This window comes from Lissotriton helveticus, chromosome 4_1 (genome assembly GCF_964261635.1).
Source record: "Lissotriton helveticus chromosome 4_1, aLisHel1.1, whole genome shotgun sequence".
Classification (NCBI taxonomy): Eukaryota; Metazoa; Chordata; class Amphibia; order Caudata; family Salamandridae; genus Lissotriton; species Lissotriton helveticus.
The window spans coordinates 1,050,050,238-1,050,073,678 of NC_136063.1; the positions used below are offsets into that span (position 1 = coordinate 1,050,050,238).

The 23,441-nt window shown below is 46.7% G+C and overlaps 1 protein-coding gene across 3 annotated transcripts in view; it reads right to left on the bottom strand.

Annotated features, from left to right (window-relative positions):
• The window catches only part of ICE1 (interactor of little elongation complex ELL subunit 1), a 1,011,762-nt gene that overhangs the window by 430,011 nt on the left and 558,310 nt on the right, over nucleotides 1–23,441 (bottom strand). For all 3 annotated transcript variants that reach the window (XM_078687642.1, XM_078687643.1, XM_078687644.1), the window contains one exon: nucleotides 987–6,167. In XM_078687642.1, coding sequence (XP_078543768.1) covers nucleotides 987–6,167 — 5,181 coding nt within the window. The remainder of the gene's footprint in view (nucleotides 1–986; nucleotides 6,168–23,441) is intronic.

Genomic DNA, 23,441 nt, shown 5'->3' on the forward strand with positions numbered 1-23,441 from the left:
AAGAGGCACAGAGACGAGCAGGCAGGAGGGAGAGTCGGAGGATCGGAGCTCGAGTGAGGAAGACGTGCGTAGAAGAGGACGACGACTAGGATGGAGCGCAAACCGAGAGAAGAAGACGTTACCGGAGGAGATGCCAGGAGGCCAACGGTATCGCTATTCGCCCAGCCACTCTCCTGGAGGAGTGTGGCTCTCCCAGGTACGGAGCCGGGTTGGGTGGGAAGGCGGAGACGAGAGGATCCCTGAACACCTTGCGGCCAGTGTCTGCGTCCTCCGTTAGTCCAAGCCGCTCCCCCCCCCTTCCCTCACGTGCACACCCTGGAGTAGATTACATAAAACCAACAACGAATTGTGTCGCACCCCCTTCCCTATTCTGGTACATGACTGTGTCCTAGAAATTGACACATGTTTTCTTTCTTTCTTTCTTTCTCTTTGTTACTTTCGAGTCTCTGCGAGTGGAAGAAGCCCGGGTGAGGACCAAGGCGGGAGAACCGAATCCCAGAACTGCCCTACCTCAAGGCTTTGAATACCATATCCAGGAAAAAGCACATTTAAGACTTTGCCCTAGGAAGAGACGGGACCTTGTTTTCTTTTCTTTACTTGTCTTTATTTGGATACTGATATTATCCTACCAACCCTGGCGACGGTAAAACGTCGTGTACCGGAAAATAAAACCCCATCTTCGACATATTGGTGTGAGCCTGTTCACTTCAGACGACACCCCTGAGCTCGGCCCGTCACAGCGACCAATTTCAAATTCCTTCACATTTACAGAACGTTTTAACATTTTCACCTTTATATTTTGCTTCTTTCTTTACATACACTATATTAATCTGTTAAATTATTTAATTTTCTAAGCAGTCACAGACCCCCTGAGTAGGATTTGTGCACACCCAGGAGTTAGTGAAACACAGGTTAAGCACCACAAACAGTGCTTAGGAGTGAATTATGCACATAGTACCATATTAATAAATGAGAAAGCGACTTACCTTTTTTGTAACAGTGCATTCATGTACCACTTCTTTCTCTTCATCTCGCATTACGGGAGCCACAGATATATTTCCGACATGCACATGACTTCTAATGACAGGCAACAAGTCAAAACAAGAATCTCCAATCTTTTTAAGTGCATTATTCACAGCTTCATCATTAGCCTCAGAAATCTTCAGTACACTGGAGGACAATTCTGGACAAGGATTTTCAACTTGGTCCGCTTGGTTATCACAAGCATTGACTTCTTTGTTTGAGCACTTTGATCCACTTTCCTTGGCATCTAAATTTGGTGATTCAATTCCTAAACAAAGTCTTTTCGCACTTCTTGGCATTGCCCCAGTCATTGTGGCTCTTTTCCCATTAGCACTAAGTGAAGTGGCAGTTAGTTGGTGGAGCTGCACATCCTGCTGCACAACACTGGTGCCATCAAACTGTGAGTTCTTTCCTGTTTTCACAAAGGCTGTTGAAGTAGATGTAATGGCTTTGAATCCTGTAATTTTATTTACCGGTCCTGGTAAGTGCTTGCAGTCTGCAGGTGAACATCTATTCAGCTGAATATTGCCTTTGAGTATGTTTAGGGTTCTTGCCTGAGCAGAAAGTTCAGGATACATGGAATCTAATATTTTCACAGAATTCTCCTGTGGAACACTTGGTGGTGCTTTTCCACTTGCGGAAGGTGGAAGCCTCCCAGGAACAGGAAGTGCATGTTTGGGTGTTGCTGCACAAAACTGTAAAGGTGATGATACAATTCTCTTCGTGGCCCTTTCTGAGGGAGAAGGAGTGGTAAACAGAGATTTGTATCTCTGATCATCTGACAACGGAGACACAAGCGGTGCAACTGGAGTTTCACGCAAAGGAGAAATCAGGTCATCAAGTGGGGATGGTAGAGAAGACCTACTGGAGGTCGACATTATAGGTGAAACAGGACGAAGAGTTCTTGGGGGAGTAACTATCAAAGGTTGCAGTAAAGGTGGTAATGGTGGGCCCATTTCTGACCTAACTTTGCTTATAGTGTCAGGAGAATGTTTTGTTTTAGTAGAAGTATCCGCATTGGCAACTATGGGCTGATTTTCTGTAGTCAGTGGACCTTTGACTTTACCTCTCCCTTGAGCTATCCTGAAACGAGCTGTTCTGGTATGTGCTTTAGAAGCAGCCATTCCTGAATCATTTAGCAAGACATTTGATGCTTTCTTGATGTTTTTACTTAAGGTATTGTTTTCATTACCTTTACACACACTAAAGAATTCAGGTAGAAGAGTCCTGTGTGAGCTTCTTAAGTCATAGTTGTTCTTGTATTTAGTAACCCCAAGGTCAGAGTCTATAGTGGGGATATTCCATATGCAATGCTTCCCAGAACTACCTGCTTTTCCATTTGGTTGAACAGCATGACTGCTCACACGATTAGACTCTCCACCAGAAGACAAAAGGAATCTTTGTTCCAGCTTTCTTACAGATAAATCCAAACCTTGCTCATCAGTACCTTGGCAAAATGGTGCTGTACCTGGTGGATGAGAATCAGTCTGATGATGTTCTCTCTGTGGCTCAGTTTCAAGTTCCCCGGTTCCAGATTTTACATTTATCCCAATGTCACCCACTGTCCGGTCCATAGTCAAAACAGTATTTTTAACATCAAAATCCCCTGTCACAGGTACATGATCTGCCAACATTTGAACCTGAACAGAACCACTTTCTAAGGTGCTGTCCTCGGTTAAGCATTGTACTAGTTTTCCAGATGGTGGTAGGTCTGGCTTAACCGAAAGCATCAAAGAAGCATTTTTTTCATCTACAATTTTGGCACTGAATGCTTCCTCCTGGTCTGCTTCTGGATTACATTCGGAGAGACTATTTGATGCAAGAGAAGTGGCATCAAAAGAGCAGGCTGCTTGTTGATCACATTTTACTTTAGTATACATTATACCACTCAGATGGTTAGTTTGTTTTATTTCAGAAATGGCAGCATTGGCTAGAGAAACTGTCAAATGTTGAGCCTTAAAACGTTTGTCTGCATTTAGTGACGGTGTCATTTTACTGTCCTCCTGATCATTGAAAGTGGTTATTCGCTGCAACATTTTTGTTAGTTTAAGCATGTCATCCATATATTTTTTCCTGTTAGGCTTTCTATAGATGTGGCGATTTGTATTGCTGACCTTTCTTACAGGAAAATCATCTTCAAGATCTGAGTCCTCTTCCTCTAGTTTAATTGTGCTTGGACCGGGTGTGCTATCATGAATGTTTCGGTCTGTGGGATCTCGGGCACTCCTAAAACTGGGCACATGTTGATATATTACATTTTCCTCAGGGCAGCCAGTATGTCTCCCTTTCATCGTATTGTCTGTTTCCTCTGAATGTTTTACGGCTATATTTACTGAAACAAGTCCATTACTATCATCCCTAGGAAGAGAAGTAGCATTGAATAGGTTTTGCAGTGCACCTGCACCCTGCCTACAAAGCACGCTAAAACTCAAATGATTTTGCTCAGATTTGAAATGTTTTATATTTTCTGGCAACAGATTAGAAGGGTTGCCTCCGTGCTCTATTCCGCTCTGCTCACAACTTGAAAATTCCTCGTCCTTTCCTGGAATCACATTAGTACTAGAACAAGAAGGCTGCTCACTTCCTGTTGATATGTTCACCTGAGCATCCACTAACCCCTGCTTATTGAGAATGGGTAAAATATGAGTAAAAGTGTCTGCCTTTTCACAGTCTCTTCCTTCTTGGCAGCAAGACTCGTGCTTGTCACGGAGGTGTTTTTCTGAGTTGACGATACATATGCACTGTTGACTGGAAGATTTAGCAGATGTTTGGTTTACAGTGTTGATCACAATGTTCTTAGACTGTATTGAATTACCATACTGACCTGCTTCCATAGCAAACTGAATGGCAATTGCATCATGGTCAATGCAAGGTACACCACCTTTATCAAGGTTAGCAACTTGCATAGCTACCATTTTAGTATTTAAAGCATTTTGTTCTCCATTAGGTGGCACAGTGGCAGGAGCTATGGATCTATCTGTACTCAAACTTTGATTCAACTTTGAGTCACGTCTTGCGACATTCATTTTGCTTGCCTCATCACTGTGAGAGATTTGAATTCCTGTATGATTAGGTTCGGTTTGTCCTAATGGAAAAACATTGTCTCTTATATTTGTAAGTGATACACAGTTGTCAACCTCTGCTTTCTTTTCAAATGTTTCACATTCTCTTCCTGTATTAGATTTTGACAAAGACGAGGCAAGCTTACCAGTGCAACACACTCTTAAAGAGCTAACAGCACTCTGATTCTGTGCTTTAATTTCACTTGAGACACATACATTTTTAGGATGCAAAGATGTACCAGCTTCTAGACAGGGATCTTCAGGCTCTACCATCACGGTTTTTGTTACAACTGTTCTCTTATCAGATGCTAATGGTTCAAATGCATTTTTCAGAATTATCTTCTGTGGGGGAAATTCAGATTTTGATTCAGGTCTTAACTCTATTTCAAGATTTTTGCAATCCTGTTCAGAAGTCACACTGCTAGTTGTCTGTAGTTTCATCAACTGCACAGAAAGCCCAATGTTTGCGGACTCTACCAACTTACACATGTCTAGATTATCTTTCGTATTGACTGCTATTTTATCGATGCATTTTTGTTCCGATTCTAGAGATTTACTAATTTCTACAGGGTTTGATAAACTTTTTGGGCCACTGACATTTTCACTATGAATTCTGCGCACTGCATGTGTCACACTTGCAACTTCTGCTGTTTGAGGTTCTATGCAATTAATTTTAAAAGCAGAATTTGAATTAATCCCGGTAGATTCGACAGAATGATTTTCTATTGCATGCACACTGTGTTTGGTTGACGGTTTATTACTCTGATAATTTTCGGCATTTTCCTCCGAAAACACCCTGGTGGTTTGTGTAACTGAACTGAAAGATGTAACTATATTTTCTGTATCTGACGGGCCTTGCTCATTAAATATCACTGGAGCAGAAGACATAGTTTCTAACTTCTGGACATTCGAAGCTATGACCTCCACTGAGACTGTATTCATTTCCATTTCATCATTTTTAGAGTTGTTGGGCTCCCTGCTTATTTCTTTATCTGCGATCTTGCCTTCTAAGCAGTCTCTATGACAAGTGTTTGTAATATTTTGAGCTAAGTAGGCATACGAATGCTCGAATAAGCATCTTGAACTTATTTTGGTACCTACTACACTTGTTTTATCTTGAACCACAATGCTGGATGTCATTTCACATTGATGAGGGTCGACCAGTGAAACATCTGTGTCCAGTTTCTTTTTTGTGTCTTTTCCGACTTTTGACTTGCAAGAATTTTCTGGGTAAAACATGTCTTTTGCAGCCAAGGATGTGTTTCCTTTAACCGTTATCAATTTTATGGAATCCAACGATACACAATTTTGAACGGTATCCTCTGAAACGTCTGGGGTAGGTAATCTGTCTCGGTTTGCACAAAAAACATTGTTACTATTTTCTGACAAGTTCTCAAAGACAGAAAATTTATCTTTTATTGCAACTGCTTGATTAGCCAAGATATCTGAAGAGCATTCAAAAACTAAACTATGCACAGTTTTGCAGGTAATCTCATGTGACTCCATTGGTGCATTAAAAAGTTCTGAACTATGTTGCAAATTTGCAGACCGGTCATCATTCTTCCAAGTGTCCCCTTCAGACTGCATTGCTTTATTTGATTCTTCATCCCCATTTTCATGGTGAGCTGGTGTATTTGTAATAGGACCTGCTTCTTCCTGAGATGGCGCTAGTTCACTGGTTTTTGACTGGTGATGATTTGACGTCAATACTATATTTTGTGTCCTCTTAATTTGCATCAACTCACTATTCAAACCTGATGAAGGCTTATGGTTAAATGCTTGATCTTCTATCTTTACACTTTTTTTTCGTTTACTGGACACAGTTTCCATATTATCCAAATGAGGTGAAAGGGATTCAGTTACCTGGAGTGCAGTATCCCTCTCATTGCTGCTGTTACGTTTCAGCACATGTGGTGGGCCTTCCTTTGTAGCTGTATCTTTGTTAAGTTTCTTTTGCCCACTGACAAAAGTACAATTTATCTGGCATTCAAGTGCCCCGTCATCGGAAGAAGGTTCTGCCTTGGAGGTACTGCAAACGATTTCGTCATCACTAGAATCTGTAAGCGCTCCAAACAGTTCATCCTAGAATTAAATGATCAAAAAAATAAAGATGCTTAAACAGTTTTAAAAACCCCATTTCCTCCATGTTTAGGGATGTACTCTCAAATAGGGAAGGGAGATAGAACATTGCACACAAATAATAAATGACCACTAGGACAGGTCAAGTGTTTAAAGTAAATGTCACTCAGCAAAGTAACTACTGTTTTATTACTCCTTTAGGCATAAGACTGGAAAGTCCATCAAATGTCAAAGCATTACAGGATCTTAGAAAGCTAAGCTGTGGAAGCTTACTTAGTCTTTATTCGATATTTTCAATCATAAAAGACAATTATAGTACATAAAATATCATTAAAATTTGAATTCCTTAAAAACATAACAAAGAGAAGATTTTTTTTCATTTAAATATAAAGTTATATATATTAAAAAATATTATAAAAGTGAATAGCATTTGATGTCAATACACGGTTAATCACTATGATTTTCTTAGCCAAACACATTTATAAGACACCAGCAAGTAAATAAATTGTTTATACAGATTCAGTGCACACAGAGGTCCCCACACAACATATAGATCATAACTTAATCATAGGGGGGCAATAGCAGCTAAAGCCTTCAAACAATTTCTTCAAATGTCCCACATCCAACTCAGAAACTTCGCCATTGCTATTGCTACATCTTCGCGTGTGTCGGTTTTCAGAATACGCAGCGCCGTTTGGCATGATCTTGTGCCAAGGTTAAGACAGATCGACTTAAGCCATTTATGACGAGGGCACTTGCACGCAGGGCAAACAAACAATATATGGGCAATGGACTCTTCAGCCGTTAGACACATAGGGCATTTGGTATCTGGTACATTGTGCCATTTTGACGTGAATGTTTTTATGGGGAGGGACCGAACTCTAAATTGGTGGTATAGTTTCCTGTCACATGGTCTAGCAATAAAATCTCAATAGGCTTCAAACCTATATTCATACTTGTGATCCAGGATAATGGCTATCAAAGAGGTATTGCTCACCAGTGACATGGACAAGGTTAACCATGTCCCAATATAATGCTTTAGAATCATTTTTCGATGGGAACAAATTACCTACAGGGTCCTCCCACAGATGGCTGAGCCCCATATCAGCCAGTGTGCACTTGATATTTTGCAGCCACTTAATTTTAGAGGACGTATCTACTTCTCTTATGTGCATTTGCATATGGTAATAACTCTGGTGTTGTCCAAAGTCGTCTCCAGTAAGCGAGGGGTCTAAAACCCACAATCTCCTTGAAAGAATTACATCCCAAGTCTAGGAGTAGTGGTTTAAGGGGGGTGGATTGAGGAAGACCAGTTAGAGATCTCAGAAACCTATTTTGGGTTAAAACTAAGGGAGTTACATTTTCAAAGCCCCAGAGCTCTGCACCGTAAATTATCGATGCCTTGATTTTCCCATTATAAATAGTTAAAGCAGGCCCTACTGGTTTGGTAAAGGAAAGTCAATGCTTTTTCAGTAGGGCTCATGCAAGTTGGTTATGCCTAAGGGCCAGTAAATCTATCTGGGGTTTCCAGTTCATCCTCTTGCCCATAGTTACACCCAGATATGTAAAGGTGTCTGTTTATTCCAAAATAGCCTTATTCATATATACTCTTCCTTTCACTATTTTGTGCCTATGTAAGACCATGAACTTTGTCTTATCTACATTTACTACAAGCTCATGGTCGTTGCAGAAGATGGTAAATCTGTCAAGGGCACGTTGCAGAACTGATTGAGTTTTGGACAAGATTAAGGTATCATCTGCAAACATCAATAGTGGTACCTTCGAGCCGGTAAGAATAGGTGCATCAGTTGGATAGGCAGTATAGTATGAGGCAACCTTATTTATAAATAAGGAAAAAAGTGTAAGGACCAAAACGCACCCTTGTCGGATGCCTTTGCTTACTGGAAAACGATCCGTTAGTTCGCCCTGTTGGCCCCAGCGTACCTGTGCCTGCTTTGACTCATGCAGTTTAATAATAAAAAGTAGGAGTTCGTGAGGCATCCCTAATTCCTTTAGTGTATCCCATAAATTAAACCGGGGGACCAAATCAAATGCTGATTTTAAGTCTATGAATGCTGCGTATAAAGTCCCCCCAGCTAAAATCACAGTGCTCCAGTAAATCATCATAAACCTGAAGACTTGGTCAATAGTACTAACATGGGGGCGAAAATCAGCTTGGAAAGTGGATAGAATATCATGGTCATCTATCCATGTATTAATTCGACAACACAAGCCTAGACACACATTTTTGTATTCTATCAATTTAGCTTATAGGCCTATAGTTACTTGGGCTGTCACTGTCCCCTTTTTTGTATATGGGTATTATTTCTGCACCACGCCAGGATTTGGGGATAGGGGCTACCCTGGCTAGGGCGTTGGATAATATGTGAATGTATTTAAGCCAATTAGTTTATAACCTATTTAAATATATCGGCAGGGATACAATCCGGGCCAGGGGCCCTACCAGTAGGAGCAGCATCCAAGACTCTTTCTTTCTCCCCTATCCCAAACGTTAGTAAGGTGTCAGACTATTTTGGGGCAAAGTATGGAGGTACCTGATGTGGCAGCAAATTGGGCCTGATAATGCGAGACCCATTGTTCTGGTGCCACATTATTCACTGGTGCTGGACCTATCTCTCCGCTTCCCCATTTAACTGTTTGCCAAAATTTCCGTCAATTTCTCCCATTACTTGAGGGCAAAAGATCATTCCATCTTTTTTCATCAAAAGTCTTCTTTGCCGTGCATTGCACTTTTTTGATATGCTGACCGTGCGGTTTTAACCTCCTGTGGTACTCCCGACCTGATGGCTTGGGAGAGGTGCCTAAATGCCGCCCTACATGCCCCGTCATACCACTTTGTTGACTTTTGGATTTCTTGCCTGCTAGATCGTTTACTCTTGGTAAAGAAGACTTTCAGCTTAGCAAAAAGGTCCTCATGTACCTTCGTGAGGGCGGAGACAGAATCATCATGAGTGACTAGGGTTGGTTGAAGTATGAGTTACTTACCTTTGGTAACTATGTATCTGGTAGAGACGATTCTAGCTGCAGATTACTTTACGTAGAATTATCCCCAGGCGTTTCTTGGGGGGTGGATGCCCTCTAGGCTGGGGGGGCTGGAGGTTGGTTGTTCCTGCCTGTTGGGGCTGTCTTCCCTTCCTTGATTCGGGGTGTAATTGTAGGCTTGCTACATGTGTCATGACTTCACACAGGTTCCCTGTCTCCGGGGGGAGGGGTTGCTGTCTATGTATTGGCGGGGTGGCTGCTCAGGCTCTGCTCTGTTCTTCCTCTCTCTCTGCCATTGGACACTGCGGTGCTGCACTGTTCTTTATGGGGTTCTTTTTTGTATACTCTTTCGCACACTGTTCCCATGCTCCCACAGTTTTTTGTTGGTGGCTCCAAGTTGTGGTGCGGAAAAGTTCTATGAAGAAAACTGATGTAGACGCGTCGGGGTGGGGCTTATGTGACCTCACAGATGTCACATGCGCGGACGACGCCTGGGCGGACTCGCGTGATGTCGCCCCGCCCCCGGTGCACAGGGATGCTGTGGCAAAACGTTTCCGGATCCAGTCTCACGCCTGGGGATAATTCTATGTGAAGGAATCTGCGGCTAGTAGTCTCTATCAGATATAGGTATTAATGTATTTCCAACTGTTGACTTTATCTGGTCTAGAGTATTACCATTTTCTAATACCGCTGCCCATTTTAGCCGGCGACAATCATGTGACATAATTAGATCTGCTGTCACAATTTCATCTTGAACCATTTGTGGTTCCAGACCCTTTATCTCTAAGGTTAGCAATAGAGGATTATGGTCATTCTCCGTTCTTCATTGGATCTTCATATCCAGAAGTCGGGGCCATAGTTCTAGGTTGATTAGAAAGTAGTCAATTTGGCTACTTCTTATCCCATTATTAAAAGTGTGAGGGCCTTTGCTATCTGACAACGACCTCCCATTTACAGCCCTTAGGCCTCTCTCAAGACATAGGCTGCCTCAGTCCATTTTTTTATTGGAGGCAGCGTTAGCAGCAGGATCCCCCAATTGGAATCCTCGTCTCTACTAAGGCCTCAGTCTTCATAGCCGAGGGGCTCGAAAATGCAATTAAAGTCACCTGCAATTATCAGGTGATTTATCCCTCTATGGGCTTCAATAAAGGTATCTAACTGTGAAACAGTTAATGGTAATTTCCAACCCGCATTCAATCTCGCATACACATTGACCAGTATTAAGTCTGGAACATATTTCGATCAAATTTTAATGGCCAAAGTATCAGGGCTATCCATTAATACCTCTTCAACCTGGTACCTGGAGTGTTGTCTTACCCAGATGGTAAGCCCCCACAGGGTCTCCCTTTTTGTCTTACAATGGCTGATTTGCCAAAGGCCAAATAAACTGGACGATAAATCATATTCTGTGACCATGTTCCCTGAAAGGCAATGGCATCATGCCCCTCTATAAAGGATGACCAATCAGATGACAATCTTAGCTGGAAGGCCAGCGATATTCCAAGAGATAATGGTTATCGAGGAACAAGCCGGCCTACCGTTTGATACAGGGGATATCAGAATCTCACTACTCTCTAGTTGATTAGAATTAACTGTGATCCCTCAGCAATGTCAGGAGCTAGTGTAGGCTGGATAACAGTGCTCTCAATCGGGTTTGAGAGGACTGGTTGCAGTCAATCACATGCTTCTAAGTCAGTTAGAGGGGCAAATCTATTAGCGAGGCTTAGATCTGTAAATCTAAGTAGGCTCCTTAGTGATGCCCATGGCTGTCTCACCACGCAAAGAGGGGCCCATTCTTTCCGAAAGTGGGGTTGGGGTCCATAGAATGAACACAGTGGCAGCTCAGTAATTTTGTCAGGATGGCTATCTAAGTTACTACCCAGTCTGACAATATACTTATTGTTAAAGTTTACAACCACACAATCTCCCCATACTTCCTTCCTGGAGGGTCCTATCCAGGCAGATCTTCTGGCCATAATCATTTGGTTAAATATATCCCCTTTCCAGATCCTTACACCCTTAAAACGTTGGTTCAAACAGTGCATCACTTTAAACAATAATTGCTCTGTGGTTTTGGCCTGTCCTTCCCGCAATACCGGCACATTCTCTAGGACCACCACCAGTGGAGCAGCTGCTGGGGGATATGTAAAGTGTGAGATCCTTCTGTAGTGCTGCCATGTTCCGATCTTCCAGGCTTCCTCTAGGGAATTATTTGCAACTGTCGCTGGGGAGGAAACATCATCGCCCGGTAGGCTCTCATTAGATTGTGCGAATTCACTCGAGGTATTAGCTAGCTCAGAGATAGCCTCAACCATGGCGGCAGGTGGACTAGAAGCTGCAGAGGGGATTTTTCTTGGGATTTTCTTTGAACGTACAGGTTTCTTTAAAGGTATTTTAATGGTTTTTACAGCGCCAGGTTTGCTTGCCTCATGCAAGGGCTGAGCTTTTCCGGTGGGTGGTGATATAAGCGGCAGCTTAGTTTTGACTAGAAGGCCCTCAATACACGAAGTTGGACTTGGCCGGTGATTCAAAGCTATTTAATCTTTCTTCAATCTGGGGGGCGTGGCTTGGACGGCAGCGGTGATGGCTGCCTGATCGCGTCGCTCTGTAGGCAGAGGAGCGATTCCTACAGATTTCAGGCGCCACACCAGCCCTGCCGCTTTGACTTGCCATGCCATGAACAGCGCTGCCTGCCGCGCTCTATATGAAGATATTTCGAGGCCACCAGCGCAACTCTCGCCTTACTTTTAAGCGAGGCTTCACGCTCTCTCTCTCCGGACCGGAGCCCTAAGATGGCGGCGCTCCGATAGAAGGAACACCTCCGCCCTTGATCCCGCTCGTAATCCTGTGTCCCGCTTAACGAGCGCACTGCCAGCCATTGGGACCTCTGATGTGGCCTCCTTCATTGAGGTGGGTGCACGATTTCCCCGCTACCGGCACTCCTGCCACATGAGCCCCCAGCGTGTGCCTGACCTTAAGATGGCAGCTATGAAGACGCTCCTTTTATTCGCGCCAAAATGCCCGCCGATTCCTGCTTTTAGCCTGCTACTGCCTCGGTGCTCTGCCACACTCTGCCATGATTCCTGCCTCTGCTAGCCACCAATGAACCACCCCTAGACACACTGTGTGTCTGGAGTTCCCTGGCTCTGTGCTCCTCCGCAAAAGCATGGTACTACAATACTGACTTTCCACCAGCTGCAATACCATGCCACTGGGTCCACTGGATCCCGAGATTTGGGTATCTGCTGCCACTACATTGGTCCTGTGCTTTTCCTATGTCGCCCTATGAGCCATACAAGCCATCAACGCTTACTGGGTGAGGCACACTCTGCCTGCCACGTTTTGGTATAGCCCATATCGCGCCTCAACACTCTACAATGGTGCTATGCTCAGCAGTGATTGCTATATTTAGTCGCAATTCACCCACCAAATCCGCGCCTGACAACAGCACGAGCGCCCATTCGGCACACGGTCACCACATCCTGAAGAGTCACCTGGGACGGCTCGTCTCGGTTACCGCTACTCGCCCGCCTGTGACTTGGCACCTGAGGTATATCCCGCCCATTGTACGGTAGCCCAAATCGCCAGAGACCTACCTGACTACTCTACTCACTACCAGTCACCGGTACCGCTGACTGTTGCGGCTCGACCTTCACCACACTTCAATACATGGAGCCACTCATTGGACCGTGAGACCCACAGAGACCAGCACGACAGTTGACGAACCTCATCTGTAGACCTTGCCTTCTCTGCTATGGGGCCTCGATGTTATCTGCTGCCCTCGCACCACTCCTTGTGCCATAATGGCGGACAGGGAAGGAAGGAATAATTACAAGAAAGTGCGACCAGACCTACAATCTCGGACTCCCCCATCAAAACGAGGGCCGACATCTCGGCCACCATGGACATGATTCTTAAAAAACTCGCTGAGGTTCATGATCTTGCTAACTCCGCCAAAAGCAATACAGACTCTATGCAGCTGGAACTCACAGCGATCAGAGCGGATATGAGTAGCATGAATAAGAGCCTTGGCGAAGCAGAGCAACGCTTGAGCGACGTGGCGGACAAAGCCTCACAATCCTCAACATTGATTCGGCGCCTTCAAACCACCACGGATGACCTTCTTCGTCAAAATGCTGAGCTGGAAGATCGTAACAGGAGGGGGAATATCCGTATCTTTGGCGTAACAGAAAATTCGGAAAGAGATGCTGGTTCATGTGTGGCATTCCTTAAAGCATGGATTCCAATGATCACGGGGATAAAGTTCCAGCATGAGTTCGAGCTAGACAGAGCACACAGAATCCCCGCCTTCCCCGTCCAGGGTAGAAAGGGCCCTCGCCCGCTAATCTGCAAACCCCTTAGATACCAACACGTCGAATCCATCCTGCAGCATGCAAGGAAAAAACACCAAATCTTATGGGAAGGACAGATGATAATATTTACCCAGGACTTCTCCAAAGAAGGAGTAGTTTCTTACCTGTAACTCCAATTCTGTAGTAGGGGTATCTCTGTTATAGTCATAATCTAGTGAATAGTCCCGCTCATGTGTGGGGACCCCGGAGCAATCAAAAATAAAAATAAAAAGTGCAGGCCTGCATAGACACTTGAGAGAATTTAAAGACAAATAATGCAGCCTATACTTATCAGGCTACACTGTCCAGTACTTCAACTAGATATTCCACCAAAGTTAAATACAGCACAGCCTGCCAAGTTTCTCTCATAGAAAAACTTCCCCTTTTACCAAAAAAGCCTCTGGAAGATAGAGAGGAAGGGGTGGACAGACAAGCCCCATAGGCTGCCATTATGTGGCTCAAAAAGGGATACTGTGCCTTTAAGGAAACTTTCTAGAACTCTCAGTATCCCAGAATGTAGGTAACGTTACAGTCTGGTTAACATGGAAATCAGAAATAACCTTAGGAAGAAACTTAGGGTGAGTACGCATTACAACCTTAGCAGCATGAAATACAGTATAAGGTTCTTGGCAACACAATGCCCGAATTTCACTCACTCTGCGGGCCGATGTAATGGCCACGAGGAACGCCGCCTTTCAGGACATGTGCTGTAGCGAAGCCTAATGAAAAGGTTCAAATGGTTCCTTTATCAATCTGGACAGCACCACATTCAATTCCCATGAAGGCGAAGGAAGACGAACAGGAGGAAACACTTTCCTCAAACCTTCCAAAAAATCCTTTATCACAGGAATTTGGAAAAAGGAAGTCTGTGAAGGGCATTTCCTGTAGGCAGTCAGCGCAGCTAGATGGACCTTAATGGAATGGAAGTTAAGGCCAGACTGCGCCAAATGCAAAAGGTATGGAAGGATGACATCTTCCTTACATGTCGTCGGATCATAGTTCTCGGACTTGCACCAGATGCAGAATCTCTTCCATTTGTAAGCATAAGAAGTCCTAGTGGAAGGCCTCTTAGCCTCCTTCAGTATGTCCATACACTCCGCAGGGAGATTCAAATGGCCATATTGCACTATCTCAGGAGCCATGCCGCCAAACACAAAGCTGAGAGGTTGGGGTGTACCATCTGTCCCCCGAACTTCGTGAGAAGGTCCGCTGGCACGGCAGCCGTATGTGAGGAAGAAGAGACCGGTGAAGCAGGTCCGTGAACCACTACAGTCTGGGCCATTCCGGGGCAATTAGGATCATCCGCGCCCTGGGCTGGGACAGTTTGATGAGCACCGCCGGAATCAGGGGAATGGGTGGAAAAGTGTACAGAAAGCTGTTCGACCAGTTGATCCATAGTGCATTCCCCAGCGTCCCCTGCTGGAAATACCTGGACGCGAAGTCTCAGCATTTGCTGTTTTCGGCGGTGGCGAACAGATCCACGTCTGGAGTGCCCCACCTGGCGAAGACGTCTCTGAGTATTTCGTCGTTTATTACCCATTCGTGGTTTTCCTGAATCAGTCTGCTCAGCGCGTCCGGCTGAACATTCTGCACACCTGGCAGATGGGTAGCCGTTATCGTCAGTCCTCTGGCCAGCAGCCAGTGCCAGATCGCCTGCGCCTCCTGCGACAGAATGCGCGATCTCGAACCCCCCTGCTTATTGAAGTAATACATCGTGGTTGTATTGTCCGTCTGTACAAGCAGAGAGTTGGTCTGAAAGGACGGATGAAAGGTCTTCAGTGCCAAGTGAACCGCTCTGAGTTCCAGGAAATTGATATGATACGTGGACTCCGTCGGGGACCACGTTCCTTGTATCTGTAACTCTCCGGAATGCGCTCCCCAGCCGTGGAGAGAAGCATCCGTCAGGATGGTCTGAGTGGGAATGTCCTTGTAGAAGGGAACCCCTTTGAGGAGGTTCCCGCTGAACACCACCATTTCAGAGACTGTAGAGCATGCAGAGACAGCCGTATCTTGTCGTCCCAGTTTCCTCGCCTCTGGTCCCACTGATCCTCCAGACACTCCTGCAGCGGTCTCATGTGCAGCCGTGCGTGTGGCGTGAGAAAGATACCGGAGGCCATCGACCCCAGTAGAGAAGACACAGTCCTCACTGTTGTAGATGGAACGGTCATAAGAGCCTGAGCCTTCCGAAGGAGTGATAAACGTCTCTCCTACGAAGGAGACATTCTTGCTGACAGTGTATTGATGGAGGCTCCCAAGTACTGGAGGCACTGGACCGGCGTCGGGACAGACTTGGACATGTTGATGTGCAACCCCAGCTTGTTCAAGAGAACGGACGTCTTCTGGAAGTGCGATTGAGCTTCCGCGAAGGAGGATGCCTTGATCAACCAATAGTCCAAGTACGGGTAAACAAACACCTTGTTCTTTCTCAGGTGTGCCGCTACCACTGCCATGCATTTTGAAAAGGTCCTGGGCGCAGACTTCAGCCCCAACTGTAGTACTGTGTATTGATAATGATTGGCGCCGACATGGAATCGCAGGAACCTCCGGTGTTTCTGTGCAATGGGCACATGGAAGTATGCATCCTGTAGGTCTATCGCGCACAGCCAGTCTCCCCTTTGCAGTTGAGGGTAAATCTTGTGCAAAGACAGCATGCGAAACTTTTCCCTGCGAATCCATTTGTTTGCTTGCCGCAAATCCAGAATGGGCCTGAACTCGTTCTTGTCTTTCTTGCGTACCAGAAAGAACCGTGAGTAAAGACCTCTTCCCCTTTGAGACAGAGGGACGTCTTCTATCGCCCTTTTTCTTAACAGGATATTGGCCTCCGCCTGGAGCTCGCGCAGCTGAAACTGCGAGCAAACCGGTGGAATTGCTGGAGGCGGCTGATGAACCGAAGACTGTATCCATTGCAAACAATATTCAGCGCCTACTCGTCCTGAGTAATTTTTCTCCACTCTGCCAGGTAGTATTGGACACTTCCCCCCACCGGAGTGGGTAACGGAGGACGGGGAAGTAACAGCTCAGGGCCTAGACCCGGCCGGGCCCTTGGTCGCGGTGGCAGATTGCTGCCCACCCCGGCCCTTCTGACGTTTTTGGAAGGGCCTCCTCTTGAACTGCTGTTGTGGTTGCTGTCCAGTTTGCTGGCCTCGCCCCCTGCCATGCGCCCCGTACCGTCTCTGGAACAGGCGGTAGGTCTTCTTTTGTTCCTTGGGCTTCTCCAACCCGACCGCTGTCAGGGTTTCAGCCTCAGCCTTCATCCGGGCCATTTCATCGTCAGCGTGCTTTCCAAAGAGGGTCTCGCCCGAAAAGGGTAAGTTGGCCACCCTCTGTTGGGACTCAGGTTTCAAGGACGTAAGCCGTAACCAGGCATGACGTCTCTGGTTGACTCCATGGCAGTACCCATGGGCTCCCAGGAGCGATGAATCCGCAGCTGCGCTGATCAGTTGATTTGAGACCAGCAGTTCCTCGTTCAGGATCTCCATGAAATCCCCCCTCTTCTCCTTGGGAAGGAGGTCAGCGAACTGTTGGAGGGACTCCCACAGAGCCCGATCGTACCTTCCCAACAACGACTAGGCACTCGCGGCCTTCATGGAGGTGGTGGACGTCCCGCAGATCTTCCTGCCTGATGAATCCATCCAGCGGCTCTCCTTGTCTGGAGGCATGACGGGGTGGTGGCATGTTGTTTCCGCGCCGCCGTCACTATCACCGAATCCGGTGCAGGATCCACCCTGAGAAATGCTGGGTCCGAGTCAGGAGCTCTGTACTTTTTTTGGAGCCTGGAGGGGGCTGATTTCGTAGTCGCAGGAGTGAGGAACAACTCCATGGCGGGCTCCTCCAATCCCGGGACTAACGGCAAATGAGGTCGAGACAATTGCTTCTTATGAAGGGTCTCAAAAATGACTGAGGTCGTCGGCGAGGGCACAGTAAGCATTATGCCCAGCTTGTTCGCCCCTCTCAGCAGTACATCCTGGAAGGATATAATGTCGTCCACAGGCGACAACCTCGTCCGAGGGGACCCCGACAGGGTAGGAGAGTAGCCCCTGGCGCTGGACGAATCCGTACGAGATCTAGACCTGCCCCTCCTGTGGCGCCGTCTAGATCTAGTAGACGAACGACGGCGACTCCTGGATCTCCCTCTCCGTCCGGAGCGGGATCTAGACCTCCTTGGCCTTGGTCGTTCCGCAGGTCTCAGCGGCGGAAGTTGTGGCGGCCTGACCGGAAGCCTCGGAAGAAGACGCCCTGCAGGCGGAGTCGGAAAGCGCGGCAACGAGGTCGACCTCGGTGGAGCAGGCGGCCGCCCATGAGGTGGCGGAGGTGGATTCCGTGGCAGCCCATGAGGCGGCGGAGGAGGAGGGTGCTGAGGAGGAGGTGGCGGCGGAGGTGGCGTCGGAATCCGAGGGGGCGGGTCCTTTGGCAACGGAGGCGGTGGTGAAGGCGACCTCGGTTTAGGGGGTGAGTATACCACAGAGTACACAGAACCCGGAGACTTCTCTCTTCTTTTCTTCCAAGCCTGACCCGACTGGGGAGACCGAGAGGCCGTGCCCCTTGTCGGTGAACGGCGTCGTCGCCGTGCCCCCGATGATCTGGAGGAGCTTCTGGCGTCAGAACGTCTCCTGGAGAAAGTAGCCTTCCTCTTAGGCGCAGAGCGCCTCTTCGGCGTCGACTAACGCCTTCTCGACGCCAACGAACAGCGTCTCGACGTCGATGATCTATGTCTCGACGTCGGACTTATCCTTCTCGACGTCGAAGATCTCCCTGACCTCGACGCTCTTCGTCTCGACGTCGATGATCTTCTCGACGTCGACGATCTCCTCTTCGACGTCGAAAGCCTAGTCGACGTCGACAGCGAGCGCCGGCGTGACTGCGCTCGACGTCGATGAGTCGACGACGACAATGAATCTGTACCCGACGTCGACCTCGACGGAGATCTCGACGCCAGTCCCCTCGACGACAAACGTCGACGCCGCTTCGACCCAGAGCCCTGGGGAGACGGGAAACAGACCGTGGTCATTCCTCTCGACGTCGAGGCTATCGACGTCGACTGAGACCGGTGGCGTTTTCTGGCCTACTACTCACTGGGGAGCCCCCCAGAGGCATCAGCACGGGCAGATGAAGCAGATCCAGCATGCCCAGACCCGCCTTGACCATGATGTTTTCTTTGCTCCAGTCCTTGGAGCCTGATCTTCTGTCTGTCCTTCAGGGTCCTGGAGTTGAAAGTCTGGCAGATCTCACACTCTTCAGGAACATGTGCAGAAGGGAGACACAGGATACACACCTCGTGTGGATCGGACTTGGCCTTCTTCCTAGAGCACTCAGGGCATTTATCAAATAAGGCAGGCATATTTGATAAATGAGGGCTCAGAATTACCAGAAAAACACCAGTAATTAAAGAAGGCTTAAAAACACGTCGAGTGAACACACTCTAACACTTTAAAAGTGCAAAAAAATGTAAATAAACCCTAAAAAGGGAGAGCTCAATGCCCCAGGGTCCTGCTAGCAGGAGCCGGAAAAAAGAGCTGGAAGTGGAGGGGAGCTGCTGTGCATTCTGGGATACTGAGAGTTCTAGAAAGTTTCCTTAAAGGCACAGTATCCCTTTTTGAGCCACATAATGGCAGCCTATGGGGCTTGTCTGTCCACCCCTTCCTCTCTATCTTCCAGAGGCTTTCTTGGTAAAAGGGTAAGTTTTTCTATGAGAAAAACTTGGTAGGCTGTGCTGTATTTGACTGTGGTGGAATAGCTAGTTGAAGTACTGGACAGTGTAGCCTGATAAGTATAGGCTGTATTATTTGTCTTTAAATTCTCTCTTAAGTGTCTATGCAGGACTGCACTTAAAGACAGCTTAAGAGATTATTTCTGATTGCTCCGGGGTCCCCACACATGAGCGGGACTATTCACTAGATTAGGACTATACACAGAGATCCCCTACTACAGAAACAGTAGATCTGCGGAAAGGCTTCCTCCGACTCCGGGACAAACTGAAAGCAAAAAGCATCCTGTTCTCCTTTGCTGGCCCATTTAAGTTCAGAATCACTGACATTGGCAAACAACTTTTCTTCTCTGATCCACGTGAGCTAGCAAACTACTTGGATGGAGCTCCAACCAAGAACATGGACCTGTCGAGCGGATCGTCCAATAACAGGAAAACGGACTCTCAAGACGCCTAAAATACCTGATATGCCATGCATCCAATTGCACCACTTGATCATAATCCTGGCCTTCTATATTGGCTAGGAGTACTGCCTGTGTTCCTATCATGCCATTCACCCCGCTGATATCCTTTTTGCCCCTGTTGGGCTACTGATTGCATCCTTGCTTAACTTTGTACATGTTGTGCCATGTTGATTCTGATGAAAGTATGATGCTGCCGACTGCAACTTATGCTTTTAGATCTGCTCTGATGTACCCATCTACAGGGCTTATAAGTAACATCGGTTTTCCTTTTTTTTCTCTTCATATCTTGCAATTTACCCCGTTGGTTGGCCACTAGGCTACAGCACTAGGTGTGCTTTTTGCCCCTGATGGGCTGTTGGTTGTTTCTCTGTTTACCCTTTATGAACAGTCTATGCCATGTTGATCATAGGGGGGATATGCCGAGGACGTGCACAGTTTATTACTCTTGAGCTGCTCCGATGTCTCCACCCATTGTCCTCTCACTTGTACTTGTTGATTTGTTGCTTCCTTAGTCAGCAACTACTGTTCAGGTCTATTGTTGGCTCCTCTTGTAACCTGCCCAGCCTGAAACTACATGGCCCACTTTAATATCCTCTGTTCTCCTAGCAGACGGTGCTGCTGTCACACACTCCATCTTTCGTATTTTGGGGAGGGGGGAGGGAGAGGGTTGGGGGGAGGGAGAGGGTGGGGAGGGGGAGGGCGGGGAGGGGGTGGTTGGAGAGAGGGGGTTTAGGGGTAGCGGGGGCATACTCGAGGTCTCTCACCTCACTGGTAGTTTTCACTTATTTTGTTTACTGCTTTTTGGTTCTGTTTTGTTGCGAAGGTTTTTCTTATACTGCCTGCTGTGACGATACGCACATTGCGTTCGATTGTACACCCCTCCACAGAGGGATTATCTGGTCAACTCCGTTTACCACTTCTCCCTTTGCCCATGACTGTTTGACACGAGCGAATTCCCTCAGCGCCACCTGGCTAGGTGACTATGGCTAACTCCTTAACGGAGAACCTCACTGTAATTTCGCTGAATGTTAAGGGTCTCAACCACCCTGTTAAAAGACGCAAGTTCTTTGAATATCTTTCTAAATCCAAAGGATATGTCATTCTGCTGCAGGAGACTAAACTATCAGAAGACGATTTACACTTTATCAACCTCCACTGGGTCTCTCACACCCTATGCTCCTCAGCACTCCACAAAAAGGGAGGGGTGATAACTTTAATCTCAAAAAGCTCCAATCTAACGCTCACCTCTCACACGCATGACACGGACGGTAGGCTACTTATTACCCATCTGCTCAGGGATGATGACCCACTACATGTAGTGAACATTTATGGCCCCAATGCGGACTCACCTGACTTTTGGGAATCACTTTCTCTGGCCATTGAAAACATCCCCCAAGATGAACTTTTAGTGGTGGGTGGAGATTTCAACCTCTCCATGGACCCCTACTTGACCGCAAATCAAAGTGCCCATTCCAACCCTCTAGGTCACATGACGCACTAATGAGCCTTCGCAATAAATTCCTGCTAAAAGATTCCTGGCATCTCCAGAACCCTGACGGCAGAGACTACACCTTTTACTCAGCCCCTCATAACTCCAACTCCAGAATTGATTATATCCTGATATCCAGCCCCTTTACTCATCTCATTGAGGAAACTGATATCGCCCCGAAGCTGATCTCTGACCATGCTTGCATTAGCGTCAAACTCGCAGGCTCCCATTCAGTTGTGCTCCCAAAACGTTAGCGCTTTCATGAGGAGATTCGTTCGTCCATCGCCAACAAACAATTAATAGAAGACGCCATTGTTGAGTACATCAATATGAATGATTCCCAGGATATTCCCACCTCCACAGTATGGGACGCACTGAAGGCCACTATCAGGAGGACGATCATAGGCATTAGAGCACGTACGAACAAGGAGTTGAACAAAGATCTGGATAGGCTTGAGAAAAAAATTTACATCCTTGGAATCCTCACACTCCGCTGACAGACAACAAACAAATTCTTGAACAACTGACCAGGAAAAAATACGAATATAACTCTGTTGTCAGCAAACGTGCGGGGGTCTGGATCAATAAATTCAAATCTTTAAAGCTTTGCGATGGGAATAAAGCTGGGAAACTTCTCGCTTCCTATCTCAAGCATAAACAAAAACTGCTTACCATCAACTCGATCAAAGATACATTTGGGGCCACACATACTAAGCAAGGGAAGATCATAGATGCCTTTAAGTCCTTCTATGAGGACCTCTATGAGGATAAGACTCCCTTTAACCCACCGGCCTGCACTGACTATCTAAGGTCCTTGAATTTACCCAAGTTATCAGAGGAGGAGAATGTTGCTCTAGGCTCCCCCATTATAGACACTGAAGTCCTGTCCTCTATCAAATCACTCAAGAGCAACAAAGCCCCTGGCCCGGATGGCTTTTCCGCGAACTTTTATAAGGCCTTCGACAATTCCCTTACCCCCATGATCCAAAAACTCTTTAATTCGATAGCCCGCCCAGACAGTGTTACAAAATCCATGAGTGAAGCCACCATAATTGTGATCCCCAAGCAAGGTAAAGACCCCCTCCTACCTAAAAATTATCTCCCCATCTCCCTTATAAATTTGGACCGTAAGATCTATGCAAACATTTTGGCAGGCAGAATAAACGCCATTCTTCCCAAATTAATAGGTGGTTCCCAAGTAGGGTTCTTAAAACACAGAATGTCCAATGACAACACACGACTCCTTTGCCATATATTAGAAAAAGCGGAATGGACACCCACCCCATTGGTAGCCATAACCCTTGACGCTGAAAAAGCGTTTGACAGGGTTTCATGGACTTTCTTACACCAGTGCATGGTAAATTTTAACCTAGGGACATCCTTCATTAGCATGGTATGGCCCTTTACTCCTCGCCGTCTGCCAGGATCGCCATTAATGGCACCCTTTCGGAATCATTCTCCCTACATCAAGGCACCAGACAAGGATGCCCGCTTTCTCCAGCCCTATTTCTATTAGCTCTCGAACCCGTTAATAGACACAAAACAGAATAAAGATGTAGCCGGGGTCCCATTCGGTGATACTCCGGTCAAGTTGGCAGCTTATGCTGACGACATTCTACTTGCCACAGAAAAACCTGAGACCTCACTAGAAGCCCTAATGGATACCATTGACAGGTACTTCCTCCACTCAGGGTATAAATTAAACCGTGACAAGTCTGAAGTGAAAAGGGGTGGCTGAGTGGGCTAAAGAATGGTGATGGATTAAACCCAGATCAGTTGACTGGGGGTGAGTGTTTGATTTGCTCAAGCGCTCCGTCCATCATCCCCTTTTGTATCGCTTTGTTCGCCCTAAGTGTGGCAGGGTATGCTCAGACGTGAGTCCCTTGCTCACTTGGCCACTGGATTCAAGATAGCCTGGCTGATGAGGATTATGAATCCGAAACCGGTCCCAGGATGCTTGTTTCCGGTCCATGGAAGACATGGCTTGGCAGTTCGGGCTGGACTGTTGCCATGAGGCACAGGGTCAAACTGATTTGCATATAGCCATGTCTGAAATGGGGTGGCTGAGTGGGCTAAAGAATGGTGATGGATTAAACCCAGATCAGTTGACTGGGGGTGAGTGTTTGATTTGCTCAACGCTCCGTCCATCATCCCCTTTTGTATCGCTTTGATCGCCCTTAGTGTGGCAGGGTATGCTCAGACGTGAGTCCCTTGCTCACTTGGCCACTGGATTCAAGATAGCCTGGCTGATGAGGATTATGAATC